This window comes from Aspergillus affinis, assembly GCF_023601865.1.
Source record: "Aspergillus affinis strain CMG 70 chromosome Unknown NODE_114_length_115191_cov_87_667443, whole genome shotgun sequence".
Lineage (NCBI taxonomy): Eukaryota > Fungi > Ascomycota > Eurotiomycetes > Eurotiales > Aspergillaceae > Aspergillus > Aspergillus affinis.
Window position 1 is genome coordinate 99,360 of NW_026515895.1, and position 15,832 is coordinate 115,191.

Genomic DNA, 15,832 nt, shown 5'->3' on the forward strand with positions numbered 1-15,832 from the left:
GATGGTGGAAATGAAGGAAATGATGAAGAAGTCAAGTCCTGGCCGGCCAGTCCGCAATCTATACAAGGCTAGACCCATCGTAGCCTGAGGCATCAACCGCTATCGATAAGCATCGAAACTTTTCTCCAACTTTTCTTCCTCCGCCGCTCTCCAACTCGCTCTCTTCGCATCCATTTTTCTCTGTGAACTTTTCATTCCATTTCTTTGCATAGTTTCGCTCGCATATTATAGTTCATCATGTCCAGCTCAGAGGATGCTCTCTTATCAGACCTCTGCACCATCTGGTAAGTTTCATGCGCAGCATCGCTATCGCGACAAATCCTAACTCGACAACAGTCACATCAACGCGCCTAAATATCGCTGCCCTCGCTGCTCAACTCGCACTTGCTCCCTTCCCTGCTCGCGCCGCCATAAGCTCTGGTCCCAATGCTCCGGTATCCGCGATCCAGCAGCCTACCTACGTCGCAACGAACTAGCCACCGAGGCTGCCTTTGACCGCGACTTCAATTTCATCACCGGCATTGAAAGACAGATCGAACGCGCCGAACGCGATGCGGATAATCGAGGTGTCCAGGTAGATCCGCAGCGACATACGTATACCGATGTTGCTGCCGTGGGGCTCGAACACGAAGTCGAGAGTGAGGGTGACGGCGCGCGGAAGAGAAAGAGACCGAATAATGATGGCGGTATGGTTAGGGGCGAGACGGCGTTTATGCGCGGTGCTGAGAATGCGGGCGTCAAAGTTATTCGGGCGCCGAAGGGGATGAGTCGGAGTAAGAGTAATGGGTCGAGGTGGCATCCTAAGTACGTTTTTTTCTGTTTTCATTTGTCAGGTTTTATGGGAGGGGGTGATACTGACTGATTGGCTGTGTGCAGGGCTAAAAGTTTGAATTGGACGGTTGAGTGGATTATGCCTGACGGTCAGAAGCGGAGCAGACATTGTCTCGAGTCGAGTACCATTTCGGAGGCTTATGATCGAGTTTATCCTCTGCCGAAGCAGGAGAAGGAGCAGAAGAAAATGGAAGAGCAGCAGAAGCAGTCGTTAGAGCAGGGCGAAGAGAAGGAACAAGAGCCTGCGTCCGAAACCCTTGAAGGCGGCGGACCTTCGGAAGATACACAAACTCCGCAAGACACGACTACGCCGCCAGTCGAGAACGAGACACAGTCGGCCGACGCTCTAGATCAGCAATCGTCAACACAATCTGCCGAGGTCACCTCCCACCGCGATGTCTTTTTCTATCTGCATCGCCCAAGAACAACCACCAAGGAAAATGTTCTGATTCCGTTATCTCCCAAGATTGATTTCACCTCGGCCCTTCGCGGGCGTACTGTGTTGGAGTTCCCTACCATTTATGTGCTGCATGAGTCCCCGGAAGCTTTGAGTACCGACGCCGAGAATCCCCGATTCCTTCTAGAGGAAGAATACACACGCACACATCCTGACCCGGAGCCTGAGGTTGACGAAATAACCGCCGAGGCTGAGACACAGCCGCTACCTGGCTCGAAGGATCTTACGAACATCGATGAGAAGAAGGTTTTGGAAGTCTTCAAACAGGATCTGTTTGAATCCGTTCCCGCAGGGGCAGCGGATTAATCGATTCACCTGTTTGTTCACTTTGCTTGTAATATATTTTCCCGAGCTGGACTCAGGGTTGGTTCCTCACTACAGATCGCCTTTTTTGCATGGATGTAGAATTTTTGACAATTGTGACCAATCATTACTATATTAGATTATTCTAGCCTTTATAGAATGAGAGTTAAGGCTCCTATTTTATTAACATCGCATATATCAAATGCACATCAACACTCCGAAGATAAATCTTCTCTAGCGTCGTGCTGAAGACGGTCATCGTAGAAGATTGAAGAGGCTCACTGAGTCAAGGACGCAACTGTTCAGTGCTGACAAGTAAAAGCGATGTCCGAGTGCCTGCATGGACCAGGCGTTTTCTGCGACGCTTCGAACCGCTCGAGGGACGGATGTATCATGTCTCTGAACTGCAGTGCTACACAACTTTCAAAAGGACGAGATCATGGTGTACCAACTTGTTGCCTGGGTGCAACTGCTTGATGAAATTGAAACGTAGTAAGATTGATGATGAAGCTAAGTTCTAATGTGAGCTGACCGGTTACAGGCTCGGGCGGAGGCACACGCACACTACCGGAAGGAGGACAAAACCTTGCTCTCCGGTTTCGCTGTCAGAATCCTACACAAAGACGCACGATTCTCTGACCGACCCTTGGTAAGAGGCTGATATCTTCCACCGTGGGAGGTACACGACAGGAATTTAGGGTAGTAACGGGGTCCGCTTTGGCGTACAATTATTGGCCAGATGGCCGATCTGTACCTTCAATCCAAGATAATACATGCATGCTGCTGCTGCTGCTGCTGAATCGGAATACTGAATGGCCGGACTATATTTCAATTGCCAACCAAGAGTCGGATGATTATATTGTCGAACAAAGATTGACTCTTGGTATGTAGATAGGATTCCATATGTAGGAGTAGGAAAAAATTAGAATTAGTTATTGGAACCTGTGGGAGAAAAGTCATCGGAGGTCAAGAAGTATTTTCATAGCACTGTGATGGTCATACTGAGCATTGAGGAGGTCCACAAACTCAAAGCACTGAACTCACATTATTGGGCTGGCTGGAAGATATGGTAAAGACAGACGGACGACAGACTTAATGAAACCGAGGGAGAAGTGACACCAATGAGGTAAGAGCAGAGAATCTCTATATGATAGAGATATAAGTGGCATCGAGGAAATATTCTTGAGGACCCAGAGGCAACCACGGCAGTAGGTCGCAGTCCACTCAACGTTTGGGAAATGATCTTGGATGTGCGGAGAGAGCTCGAGAACACCTTGATATGTTTTGTTGTTCTTTCTGGGATCAGTTTGGTTGGTTTCACTGTGTCTTTCAGGGTGGCCAATCTCGTCCTGTGCAGGAATGGGATACAGGTCTGGCTCTGTCTCTCGATTGGCGGCGCGCAGATCTACGACTACTCGTCCTTTGGGGGCGAAACGGTTTTGTCTTCTCATCCCCCCTTGATGAATCCTCTGGTCGAACTATCCGCATATCTTGCTCGCATTCCCTAAGCCCGAAGCAGTTTTCCCACCTGCTCCAAGGGCTGAGGGTCCCCAACGGCTCGTTTGGAAACCCCTCTCACCTCCTCGAAAGATCCCGACTATTGCACAATCTGGCGAAAACTGTACATCTTCACAGTCTGCGGAAAAAAGGGCCTCTTTACTGACTGCCTCCATGATCCTTTCCTCGATCCAACACACTCGATTCGGTACTGAAGACTAGACGAATCGTTTGGAGTATGTAGGTGCATTTGGCACTCCGGAAGGACCATCTTTCTAGTCATTGCTAGTATCATTTTCGTCAAAACTCTTGAGCAGGAATGAATGCGCGAAGGTGTGTGTTCCTATCTAGGTCTGCAGCGCTCAGCTGTAGGCATTGTGGGATGCAATAAGCCTAATCGGGCTTCTTTATGAATGATGATGTTCTAAATGAGTGGCTTTCTCTTCATCATAGCAGTTAATGCGGAGTGCTTTGTTTCGTAGAGATTTCTAGAAAGCAAACATTTCTGGCCACCATGTGGAAGTAAACCCATTAGATTACGCATGGAAGAGCTAAACTATTGTCTATAATTATTGATGAGCGATAGCTCTGATAAGGCTCGAAAATCGGATGGAAACGCTTGATTCTTTCTAATACTACAACTGCAGAGGTTCTAGAGATGCAGCGGCCCAGTGTGGGTCAGCTGACTAACTACGTGCAGGCTAGCGCCACAAGCCATACCATCAGGCTCCAACAATTATCTAGGAAGGGTGAATATAGATGGTTGCTTCGGGGATAGAATCTAATCAGAGCCAGGAGATGCCATTATGAAGTAATAGTTGAGGAAGGATTTAGCATAAAACTGCTCTTCCATTAGGCCGTGAGAGCGTAATGAAAGGAACTTACCAAATCTGGCACAATGTGCACGACATTGAATATGGACGTTGGAAGGTTGATGTCTATCAGCGTAGAGGTAGGGTAGAAAGGTAGGTACGGCTCTTTACAAGGAATGGCATCGCAAGCGGACTCGGTGCGTAGGTTCGGGTATTAAATCTAGCATTCTTCCGACGGCAAATAATGGCATTTCGGGCCAGAATGAGGGCTGAGTATCATTGAATTGGCTGTTGTATGTAGCCCTGTCGATAGTTGTTACTTAGCCACTTGCAGGACGGCGATCGTCTCAATCAGGTGGCTCTTTACAAGGAATAGCAGCGCAGGCGGACTTCCTTGGGCAAGTCCGGATGTTGCAGCATCATTCCGGCGGGGAATAATGTCATCTCGATTCATTCGGCATCGAGACTGTAGGATCATATGTCAATATCAATGCTCAATTGCTCCTAAAAGTCAAGCCCAACAGATATAATCAACAAGTTCAAAATGCTACGAACTGATCGCTAAATAATCAAATCAAAAAGGGTATCTTTAATACATATCCAAAGACGCCATAAAATGCCAAACCTGATTCCCAAGATGCCGCTAATTTGTCATAATCTTAGAAGCCAAAGGCATTTCACTGGCTTCTCACGGTTCCGTGAGTAGACATCATTCGATGGTGGACAGTCCATCTATTCAAGTATTTGCTGATGTTCCGCCGATATCATTCAGACCAGATGGTTTAAGTCTGCGGGGAGACAATCGAAGCGATCTGCAGAAGAGTAAGCACACAGTGTGGGCAATCGGACGGCCACATGTGCGCCGCCGGTACGCCGAGGGCTGTACATCCACTGGGAAATATGAAAACTCCCATTAGCGGCTGCGGATGCTTGAAGCAGTGTTGAAGTGCAGCGAGCGATATGATACAATCAACCGTTAACAAGTCCATTCATGGACTCGTAGAATTAGATGCAGTATCAGGAAGCTCATGCTCTTCCGTTTTTTCCGTCTTCCCAGAGGAAGGAGAGACTATCTCAGTCGGAATGGTGTTTGGTAAGGTACGTTCATCATCGTCCTGCGCCCCATCCAGGCCAAGTTTGCTCTGACGAGAGCCCTTGGTGGATTCGGTAGGCGAAAGATTCGTTCGTTCGTTCCGGCCGGGTTTGAGTTTGACACGACCACGCTCCAAAGCCCGAAGCAATGTGCCCACTTCCTCGGAAACGACCCCTCGTAGTTTGCTCATGGCCTCATCAGAGGTCTCAGAATGAGCGTTCCATCCGAGTTTGTCCGATTCTTCAGACACTATGGATTTCGACTCTAAAGAGGGACCAGTAACCAACTTGTGGAGAGCAGTGGGTGACATATCGTTGGGACGACGCGTTTTCGCTTGTTTATGTTTGGAACCGGAGTGGGCTGAGGCCACCTCTTCCTGCTGGCGCTTCGGAGGACGGGTGGGCAAATGGGCATTTGCATTCGGGCCCTCTCCAACCTCGTTGCGGATCTTATAGTACACCAAGCCTAGGGTTGCTGCCAGGGCCTGGTGAGCCGCCTCCGGGTATAAGCGGACGGCCTCGGCGCGAGTCAGGTTGGAAGGGTAGTCACTCGAGTCACTCGATTCGCTATCGCTCCCGAACATCGATTCGGTTTGATGCATACGACCCCAGTACTGGTATCCTCCAAGCTCGTAGAAATCGGCTAACTGGACCAAGCGGTTGACTAGACAGGACTGTTAGAAAAATCCCACCGTTCTACCTTATCATATGATCTCTTTCACTCACTCCGGCTTCGCTTCTTCAGGCACCAGAATCGCCACACGGTCCTGGGGAAATATTCGGGCCATTGCAAAGATCCGTCAGCCTCAACGACTGGGACTGGTGTTATAGGAGCATGGGTTGTGTGAGCCAGTGAATTGAATCGGACGCGTTCCGAATGCTTCATGCGGGATTCGATCAGAGAAAACCGATCGAAAACCGAGTTCAAATGGCGAGAGGTTTCATGTTGGAGAGTAATCAGATCGGTTCGGAGTTGGCTGATAGTCGCATGCAGTTTGCTGATCTCCACGCTGCATCCACAGACGTCGGTCTGCAGCTGCTTCAGGTCGGACTGGATCTGGTCGATATTCTTTGAAAGACGGTCTACATCGCTGCGTAGGAACACGGTCTCGTTACCTGATTGACCGATGCTCGATTTCAGTTGGAACACGCCTGACTTTAGCTGGTCGACATCTGTCCGCAACGCGACGACGTTCACATCGATACGGCTCGAAATCGAGCGATGAGCTTCAAATTCCCGGCGAATGTGCTCGTCCTCACGGTTGCGTCGGTCGATGTAGCCATCTTTGGTCAGGATTGTAGAGCGTAATTCGAGCACACGCGAGTCCAGCAGAGTTAACCGGTCGTGGAGATGGGATAGGGCGGGATCGGAGAGACTGGGCGGAGTGGTTTCGTGTCTTAGCGAGAGTCTAGGGCTAGATTTCGGCACCGACATGCTCGAGGTTCGAGAGACGCTGCGTTCAAGGGTGGCGGTCATGACGAGAGATAGTGATGGCGGTAGTAATAAATAGGGATAGGGATAGGGATAGAGTTCGATAAAATTCGACGAGTTCTCAACTTCACTGACGTCACCTGGAAAATTTAACAACGTATAATGTCCATTTTGATAGTGAAAACGATGGTTTTGATGGGGTTGTGGATGGATGTGATCTGGTTGATGGTGAGTGATGGATGATGACGGTCGAGAGAAAGACTCGCCCCCTCCTTTGACCGTCGTTTTCGTGGCCAACACGGGATCTCGGCTTGGCGCCTGACCACCTGGCAGCCCTAATTGCAATTCATGGTCGGCGCCTACAGAGTATGAATCAGAATCAGTCATTATGATCGAGAGAAAACTATGTATGACTTTGAATTATTTAATCCTAGAAAATAGGAACTCACTGAAAATATCCATATCTTCCTCTGCCAATACAGCGGAATCTGGCGATGTTCGAAAGATGCAAACCGACGGTATTAAACATCGACTGTGACGGTAACATTTCAACGCAACCTGGAGGTCTTGGCGGTCACACCGAAGCCAGCTGACCCTCGGGCAGCCACTGACGGCGTGCGATGGCTGCCTTGCCACTCCCGTCGTGCCACCTCAGGCAGACTCGCCTCGTCCGATTCAGCCAGGGCGCATCGATACGCAGCGGGGGTATTCGTAATACATAGTGTCTCCTGGTAAGTAAACATCATCATCACCGTGCCGCAAGTAACTACGGTGTAGGTAACTCAGTGTAGCAACTGTCTCCAAGACTCCAACAACCAACTCGATGCTCAACCTGCAAGCTGCCTCATTATTTCATTCTAAATTAAACTAACGCTTTACGGATGCTTATCGCAGTGCCAAGTTATGTGATCCCCTCTCCGCTGTCATCAACGCGATGCCAGTTGACTCGGTCTTGAAGAGTTTATGCACGCCGCAGACCACCAACTCCTGCTAATGGAGCCAACAGGGAGAGAATAACCAGTTGATTCAGCAGGAATTCAACAAGGACTTGCCATCATAGTCTGCCTCTCTCACGGACTCGCCGACCTCGACCGGCCTATAATCGTGTGTGGAATCGATGGGGTGTCCGAAAGTGATTCCGGGGGGATCGCTTTTCCCATACAAAGTGGGCCACCACCAACCAAGCATATTCAGGGCGCAAAATTGCCTTCTGGAGGGAGCGACCAAGTACGATTCAATTTCTTCTTGGAAAATCGAAACATAATTACAGTCACTATGAGATAACGACCATCTTGCCCTGGTATACTCGCGACTGCACGCGACTTCGTCAACTCTCCAGCCACCCATCGGACTTTCTATCTTGGGCTGCTTGGAAAACAACATAACTAGTGCACGTCGTTCCCGTTGCTACGCACTTTGCCTTATTACATTTCGTTTGACCTTGCATTTTCTATTAACTTGAAGCTAACTATTGATGTGTCTATTCTTTCCCCTTGGAAATCCGTCCTCTGACCTCCGTGATTATCGCCGTGTCCGACCACTTCCACCACCTCCAAGACTAAACAATCACCCACTGCGTCTGCTTTTTGTTCTCGAGCCCAAAAGCAGACTATACCAACCTTACCTACACTTTCTGGGCTTTCAACTCTGTGCTAACTTCGCCGGCTGCATCGATCTCCATGATAAATACGCGAACGAATAACATCTCCGACTTCGACATCCTCTCGCTGTCTCTATCTATATCTACTCAACAGCTACGTCTCGCGTCGCCGAAGATAAACCCTCCACTACTCCTTCATCCTTTCCCCAACACACATTGTCCTTCTCGCTAACAAATGCTATATTCTAGTCTAGGCAAGATATACGTTCTTAACCCTTCTCGCTACTTATCCTACCCTCCCACACACACATCCATCTTCCCAACCATCTCGGCACACATCAGCATCAACTACAGGCACGGGTCAATCTCCAAGACGAAAATGCGAGCATACCCTTACTCTCCGCACCATCTGACTTATAACACGCAACAAGAGAGTGGCCTACCCTCAGCTCACCTTGATACTGCCACTGCGAACGCTACGCGCAGATCCCGACACTGTTTCCCCGACATACTTTACTCGTTGAACAAGCCTTTTCTCATCGACCGCTCGCCAACTAAATATATAAGTCGACGCGTCCTTTCAATTCACCCCGGCTTGGCGCATCGTTCTACATTAGACTCGCTGTTCGAACTCGATCCGGACTACTACGAACTCCTACAGAGGTCTCTCTCTCGCTCTTGGAAGATGTTGGGTTTGAAACGGATTGTCTACAATCCCCCGTTTTAGGCTCCTAGATATTGATCAATCGGGTAGAAAGACGTAGCGTAATGACTGACTAAGTGATACTGGGGAATCTATGAGTTCGCCGTGGCGGCTGGCTAGATGAGGGCTCATTGTGTCTGCCCTGCGGAAGCTCGGTAGATTTCTGTCGGTTTTAGAAGTACTTCATGTCCGTAGTTCAGGGCTAGCCTGAGAACTTGATGACACCAGAATATGAACACTATCTGACTTTGAGTTCGCTCTGATTCCATCGCATCGCCCGTATGACTTCACTGCGCTCATCTTCAAGCCGTAATCTATCACCGTAGAGGGCAATTTTTGAAGATGAAAATGACCGAAGATGAAAATTGGTGCTCAGCACTACAAGTTAAACGCTACTCAGGATGGAACAATTTGACTTTGTAATACGCTGATAGCGGTCTCCAAATTCGATCTCTCAATGTTCTAATCATACATGACTATTCAAACACAGGCCCTGCTTTCCTGTCCGTAATACATCAATATCCACATGCAAACCGAGCCTATCCAAAAAAAAAAAAAACAAAACAGAATCCTGTGCACAAACGCCACGCTAATGGTCTCTAATCTCAACGCTTGCAATGCAGTCAGGAGCGTAAAGGCCTCATCTGACGGGGTATCACTCAACACAAATGCAACTCGGACAACAAACGCCATGCCCGTTCAATGTACTCTAACAAACAAAGAAAGAAAAAAGACAAACTCCGTTGGATGCATGCGCCGGAACGCAAAACAAAAAAGCAACAAAACAAAAGGAAACAAAAAAGAAAAACAATAAAAGAAAAGTTCGACACCGTCTTCGTCCCGGATTTCCACTGGATATTGATGGACTGCGGCGCTTTCGGTCGCCCCCCCATGGAGGAGAGGCAGAGACGCGCTCTAAACTCCCGATTAGAGCAGCACCTCCCCACCATGGGCGGGGTCAAACTCCCCTTCTAGGCGACCGGCCATGAGCTCGGCCACGATCCTACGGCGCAACAACGGTACGTCGGTGGCGCCGTAGGACATCGGCTCGAGCCCAATGGCCACTGATTTGGCAGTGGAAAGCAGGAAAGCGCCGCAGTCGCTTCCGTTGTTTTGTTGGGGGGACTGGGACGGCAACGCCGTCCACTCGTCCCCCCGAAACTTTGGGCCTAACTCCTCCCGGAGCCATGATTTGATCACGGCGATGTGGCTCCGGGAGGGCGGGCCCAAAGAATCAAAATGCTCGATGGTCTTAGCCATCGGCTTCACAACGATCAATGTCCAGTGGGAGTTGTGATGGACTGGGACGAAGACGGTGTCGACATCCAGGAGGGACTCCCCCCCAATTTTGGCCCTTGAGGCCCAACGACGGACGCTCTCATAGCCTTTGTCGCGCAAGTTCGCAAAGAAGAACGAGTTGAATGCGTGGAACCGCGGCTTGTCGTGCCGGCCCGCGTTGTTGTGGGTCCGGCGGAGGTATTCGATGATGATGGCGAGGTAAGAGTTGATCACCTCATCATTCAACCAGGCCATGGGCGTGTAGCAAGTCACCAGATCTTTTTGGCTCAAGGGATCGCCGTTCAGGGTCGTCGCCACCTTCCGACTGGGGGGCAAGCGCCTGAGTTCCGAAACCTTACGTTCCCATGCCTCACTGAGTGGACGTACAGCAGGGCCGTCGGGGCGGATTCGTGTCTGGCGCTGTTTGCGCTTCTCTTCTTCTTCCATTTCGCGCCATTCAGATGCGTAGATGGACTCTGTTCTGCCAGCAGGAAGGGGCTGGGGATCCGGATAGAACAATCTCACGGCAGAAACGGGTCTTCCAAAGGGGGTATCAAGGCGAAGCCACGGATCCTCGTCGGTCTCAGACTCGGAAGCGGTATCGGGGGGCGCTTCGTCAATAACAGCAGCTTCTGCGACATTCTCAACGGTAACTTCCGGGCCTTTCTCGCTTTCTTCAGTGGTGGGGACGATGTTCTCCTTCTGCTCTTCATCTAACTTGGTCTCCGAAGCAGCGGGACGAAGGTGCGGAGCAATCTCTGTGGCCAAGTTGGGCGACTCGGGGAAGTGGACTTTGCGGCTCTTCTTTTTTTCTTGTTTTTCCTGTTTTTGTTGGTTTTTTTGGGTTTTCTGGTTTTCCTGGAGGACTTCTTTCTCCTTCGATGTGCGTTGATCACCTGCTCGGCCCGTTGCCTCCTTCCGGACCGCAGCTGCAGCACGAGCGGCCTCCTGGATCTGAGCTTCGAGTTCCTTCTCCTTTCTGCGCTTTTCGCCGAGACCATTTCTCCATGCAGCGTATTGCCGTTCCTTCTCGGCCAGCTCGGGGTATCTTCTTGGGGGGGTATGAGCGAAAAACACTCGACGATGAACATTGGGGCTCATTGGCTGAACCCATGCCTGACTTGGATGAGTGCTAGCTGTAGCAGGCTGCTTGTGGACGCCGTACATGGAGGACCGATTACCCTTTGCGTTTCGAGAGTCGTGTTTAGAACTGGAACGTCCATGTCTGTGACGGTGACTGCGCTTCTCCTTCTGCCTGTGTGTAAATTTCGGGTTCTTGGCCCGCTTGGATGATATGGCTCCCGGCATCTTCTGATCTTTGTTCGGCGAAGAGGAATCGATAGATGCGGGAGACTGGGGGTACTCAATGTGGAGTTCAGGGAAAGGCAGCTCAACTGGGCCTGCTGATCTGCGGTCGCTGCGCCATTTGTGGCAACGGATTTTGTGTCGCTGTTCTTCGGGCAGCGAACGAAGACTTGCTCGTGTCGGGGAATGCTGATGGGTGGGGGAAGACTCACGAGATCCACGACGACGTTCGGGAGATGTACGGTGGCGCCGTCGAAAGATGCTGAAGGTCTGGTCGACAACGGGTCCAAACGAAGGAGAGGAAGAAAAGGTGTCTCTGACGAAGTTGAGCAAAGTGCCAACTGCCTTCGTGGTTCCCTGGTAAGCCGCCTGCCAGTAGCCATGCCAATAGCCGCGCCAGAAGTTTGCATTTTGTTCCCCAAGAGGGGCTTCATTCTGGTCAATGTCCATGTTTTGGGTTGCTTGGTTGCGCTCATCGATTTCCATGGAATCGATCGCCATGTTGTTGATTTTTGTTTTGGGGTTTTCGTTTTCATCAGTCATAACAATATCGTCTTGTACAGTAGTAATAGCACCTGTCATCATAACGTCCTCAACTGTAGCATAGAGAGGATCGTAGACAGGAGATGATTCGGGCCACGCGCCGGGAATGTGGTGAGGGGTGGTAATAGAAGGGACTCTGTGGCCGTTTTGAGCGGACATGTGCTCGTCGGTAACGCGATCGGAGGCCGCACGATCATGGGTGGGAGGAGTGTGAAGAGACTCGGCGGGCTTTTGCTTGTCGTTCGCCTTCATAGCGGAGACCGGAAAGTCGTTAATGCTCACGCGACGATACTTAGTGTTGATGTGACCGGCCACTTCAGGAACCTGGTAGTTGCAGGGGTGGGCTGGGCCGTCGTTGTAGCATCTCTTCCTGGATGCTTCCGGTTCATGAACTCTGAAGGGGAACTGGAAGTCAGAAGGTGTTTCCTTCACATTGAGATGGAGGGTAGTCTTGTCGTTGGAGCTCTGTGCAGCAGACTTGTCCTCGGAGGATGGTTCGGAGATTTTGATTTCGGGGACTTGATCGATCTTCTTCTCGGAGATTTGTTCAGACGAATTGACCATCACCAACCCTTTGTCAGGGGGGCGGAACATTCGTTTCATTCTCTCGAGGGGATCTTTGACAGGAGTTTGGTTTTGTAGATGGAGGGGTCGCAAGACCGATTTTGCAGGATTGATGGTAGTGAGGTATGGGTTGTGAATCGGGGACTTGGGCGAGAATCGTCGAGTCACACGGATGACGGGAGAACGAGTGATATTGTGGGAAAAGCCCCTTCCGTTGTACTTGGGGACGGCGGGCGCCGCGTCGTTCTGGCCAAGTCCGGAGGCAATAGCGGAGGGGTTGGGAAGGTGACCCAGGACGGTGCCCTTGGGCTGAGCGCCATAATTGGGGAAGGCGGGCACCGCGTAGTTTTGGTCAAGTCCGGAGGCAACAGCTGAGGGGTTGGGAAGGTGACCCAGGACGGTGCCCTTGGGCTGAGCGCCAACGGGAGATGGATTTCTCATTGAGAGGGGACTGATATCCATAGGATCATAAGAAGAATCCATGACTCCCAGTTCAGACTCGTCGGCGGGAAGCATGCTCGCGTCGTGCATGATCGTGTCCTCGTCATCGACAGGGTGGTACTGGTCGGACATCTCGATGTCAGCCATTTTGCATTGTTTGCAGCTCAATTTGAACCAAAACTTGAAGAGATGTGGATTTTGAATGGGTGAAACCAAAGAAGAGCTTGGAAGCAAGGAAATTGTAGAGCGCAGACAGATTTTGTGGAAATGAAGAGCTGGGGACGGTGCAGGAAGATGGTGGTGGAAGAGAGATGAGAGGTGGGAGAGGTGGGAGAAGAGGGAAATCAAAACAAAAGGACTTACCTTCACAGTCCATGAGTGAATCTGTTGTTGTGGGCAGTTGCGACTGTCGCTGTGGTTAATGGGGGGTTCTGAGGGAAAGCACTAGCAAGAAAGTGAAGTCGCGGCCAATGGAGCGCGAAGGTGAAGTTTCCCAGCTGTCGCGGGCCCGGAGACGTGAAGGTGCCCGTTCGGGTTTAGCCGTGTCCAGCAGCAGCGCGCTTGTCTCCTTTGGGCAATCACGTGTCTTCTGCCTCAGGTTAGTCCCATGGTCTATGCAGCACTGCCGACGGGCTCTCCCGTTATCGATGAGCCTCCTTTTATGTTGACGGGTCTGTACCTTTCCCCGGGATCTTCCTCTAAGGTTCTAGGTTTTTTCTTCGGTAGGATAGGACCCCCAGGGATCTCCCACTACGAATTCGTCTCGACAGAAAGGAAGAATCCCTCTGTCACATTCCATCTCAAACCTTCTTACGCACCCCAAATCCCACATCACTAGTATCCTCTGTAATCGTTGGTCCCAAGACAAGTGAATTTGGAGAAAGCTTTGATCCTTAGTCCAATGGAGCTAGATGAGAGGGTCGAAACCGTTCTCGGGCAGTGACTAAACGGCTGGCCATCGCAACAGGACTGGTCAATATGGCTGGGGGTTTCTCTTGCGGGTTGATAGCTACAGCGATACGCGTGGGAATGTCGGAGTGGCGAAAGACACACTAGAAAATAATGATACTGGTAACTTTGGGATAAAGGAAGAATTGTAGAATCTAACCCATCTGAACAAGCCAAAATCAGTTAGACAATTGTTCTCATCGTACGTTTTGCTGGTGTCTCCATGCATGGCAGTATCCACTTGTTAGCCCCAGGAAACTACAAAGGCACTAATCCCGGATCCAGAGATTGCAGGTTCCAACTACGTCATTCCTCTTTTGTTGATGCCTGCCGCGTAGGTACAGTAGCTATGGATATTAGATCGGCTTCTTGATATACTCGATGCTCGAGTCGAGAAATTTGAATTTACCTAACAGTTTGATACCCAGAGGTTCCGGCTAAGTGCACCAAACGATCAACAAGCTGGTCAATGACTCCGCGGGGAGACATCCCGAAGTATGTCGAGACTGCTCCATGACGGAGTATGAGAGTCAAATCGGATGGAAACTACTATTAGAGTTGCGTTAGCCTATGTCTTAGATGATTCTAGACTGAGCCCCTGCTTTATGGCATTTAAAATAGATCTACGGAGTCGGAGTACAAGTAACTACTACGTACAGATTTCGTATGACGTAACTGGAAATTTTTGGAGGTTTGGGAAAGGCCATCGGGTTAGGTATAAGAATATATATGTACCTATACGTACTTGATTTTCTAAGACGACCGTAGACTTCCTCTTCGGGACACCGCTGCTTTAGTGAGGGCGCTCAGTGGTCTGCTCAGTGAGTATTTCATCTTTGATCCCTTTCCCTTCATTTCCCTACAATATAAGTACGGTGATCAGCTAAACTCGGTTGGCAATGAGAACTAACCAATACAAGAAAAAAAAAAAAAAAAAGAAAATACACGCAGAAACTGCCCCGCTACTTCAAATTAGAATATCAATCTTAAACCCTCCGCGTTATTTTCGTTCCCGATCACCGCATTGCAGTAGCTCCACCACTGTCTTATGTCCATTTGCGACAGCTCTAGACAGTGGCGTGCGACCATCATTGTCCGTCAAGTCTAACTGAGCGCCGCTCGTAAGTAGCAACTCAACCACCTCCGCATGTCCTCTTTCTGCAGCGCGCCACAGTGGTGACCGACAAGATTGAAAGTCAAGAGTGTCTACATAGGCACCGTTCCCGAGCAGCAGCTTGACCGCATTTACATGCCCTCCATCCGCAGCCAAGGACAGGGGTACCTGGCCATATTCATCGGCGTGATCTGTTTTCGCACTATGCTCGAGGAGGAGCTTGATAATCGCATCCTGACCTCTTTTTATAGCCCACATCAATAGATTTTGTTGGTTTTTGTCTCTGAAGTCTGGATCAGCACGATTGTCAAGTAGCGTTGCGGCCGTCGTTATGTAGCCAGAATATATGGCCCAGAATAGTGGCGTTCGACCATTCATATCCTTGGTGTTGACGTCTGCGCCCTTATTGAGAAGGAGCTCAACTATTGAGTTATGCCCCTTCAATGCTGCTAATATCAGTGGTGTCCGGTCTTGATGATCCTTGGAATCAACATTGGTATCGCATGACAGCAGTAGCTTTACCACAGCCTCTTGCCCGTTTAGCGCAGCTGTGGATAGGGGTGTTCGGCTGTAGGTACTATCTGCGAAGTCCGGGAAGGCTCGATGCTTTAGAAGCAACTGAACGACTGTTTCGTGACCGTGTGTTGCAGCATAAAACAGTGGCATTTGACCATTGGTGTCTACCACATTGACCTCTGCGTCGTTCTCAAGCAGGAGCTTGACCACTGCATCATGCCCTCTTTCTGCAGCCCGAAATAGTGGCGTTTGACCATTACTGCCTGCTATATTGACCTCTGCGTCGCTCTTAAGCAGGAGCTTAACCACTGTATCGTGTCCTCTTTCTGCAGCCCGAAATAGTGGCGTTTGACCATTACTGCCTGCTATATTGACCTCTGCGTCGCTCTTAAGCAG

At 50.1% G+C, this 15,832-nt stretch overlaps 4 protein-coding genes across 4 annotated transcripts; 1 reads left to right on the forward strand and 3 right to left on the reverse strand.

Moving 5' to 3' along the window:
- Positions 1 to 237: 237 nt before the first annotated feature.
- Positions 238 to 1,594, forward strand: KD926_000736 (zinc finger HIT domain-containing protein; the record flags this gene model as incomplete). The annotated part of the gene is made up of 3 exons (XM_053104548.1): positions 238 to 284; positions 337 to 804; positions 877 to 1,594. The coding sequence occupies 3 exons, from the start codon at positions 238 to 240 to the stop codon at positions 1,592 to 1,594; spliced, it is 1,233 nt and encodes a 410-aa protein (XP_052952211.1).
- A 3,295-nt stretch (positions 1,595 to 4,889) lies between these two features.
- On the reverse strand, positions 4,890 to 6,469 carry KD926_000737 (uncharacterized protein; the record flags this gene model as incomplete). The annotated part of the gene is made up of 2 exons (XM_053104549.1): positions 4,890 to 5,656; positions 5,719 to 6,469. 2 exons carry the CDS (start codon positions 6,467 to 6,469, stop codon positions 4,890 to 4,892), a joined length of 1,518 nt encoding a protein of 505 aa, XP_052952212.1.
- Positions 6,470 to 9,654: 3,185 nt separating this feature from the next.
- KD926_000738 (SUMO protease ULP1) lies at positions 9,655 to 13,005 on the reverse strand (the record flags this gene model as incomplete). The annotated part of the gene is made up of 1 exon (XM_053104550.1): positions 9,655 to 13,005. The coding sequence occupies one exon, from the start codon at positions 13,003 to 13,005 to the stop codon at positions 9,655 to 9,657; it is 3,351 nt and encodes a 1,116-aa protein (XP_052952213.1).
- A 1,801-nt stretch (positions 13,006 to 14,806) lies between these two features.
- Positions 14,807 to 15,586, reverse strand: KD926_000739 (ankyrin repeat domain-containing protein; the record flags this gene model as incomplete). Its single annotated transcript, XM_053104551.1, has 1 exon — positions 14,807 to 15,586. One exon carries the CDS (start codon positions 15,584 to 15,586, stop codon positions 14,807 to 14,809), a length of 780 nt encoding a protein of 259 aa, XP_052952214.1.
- Positions 15,587 to 15,832: the final 246 nt, after the last annotated feature.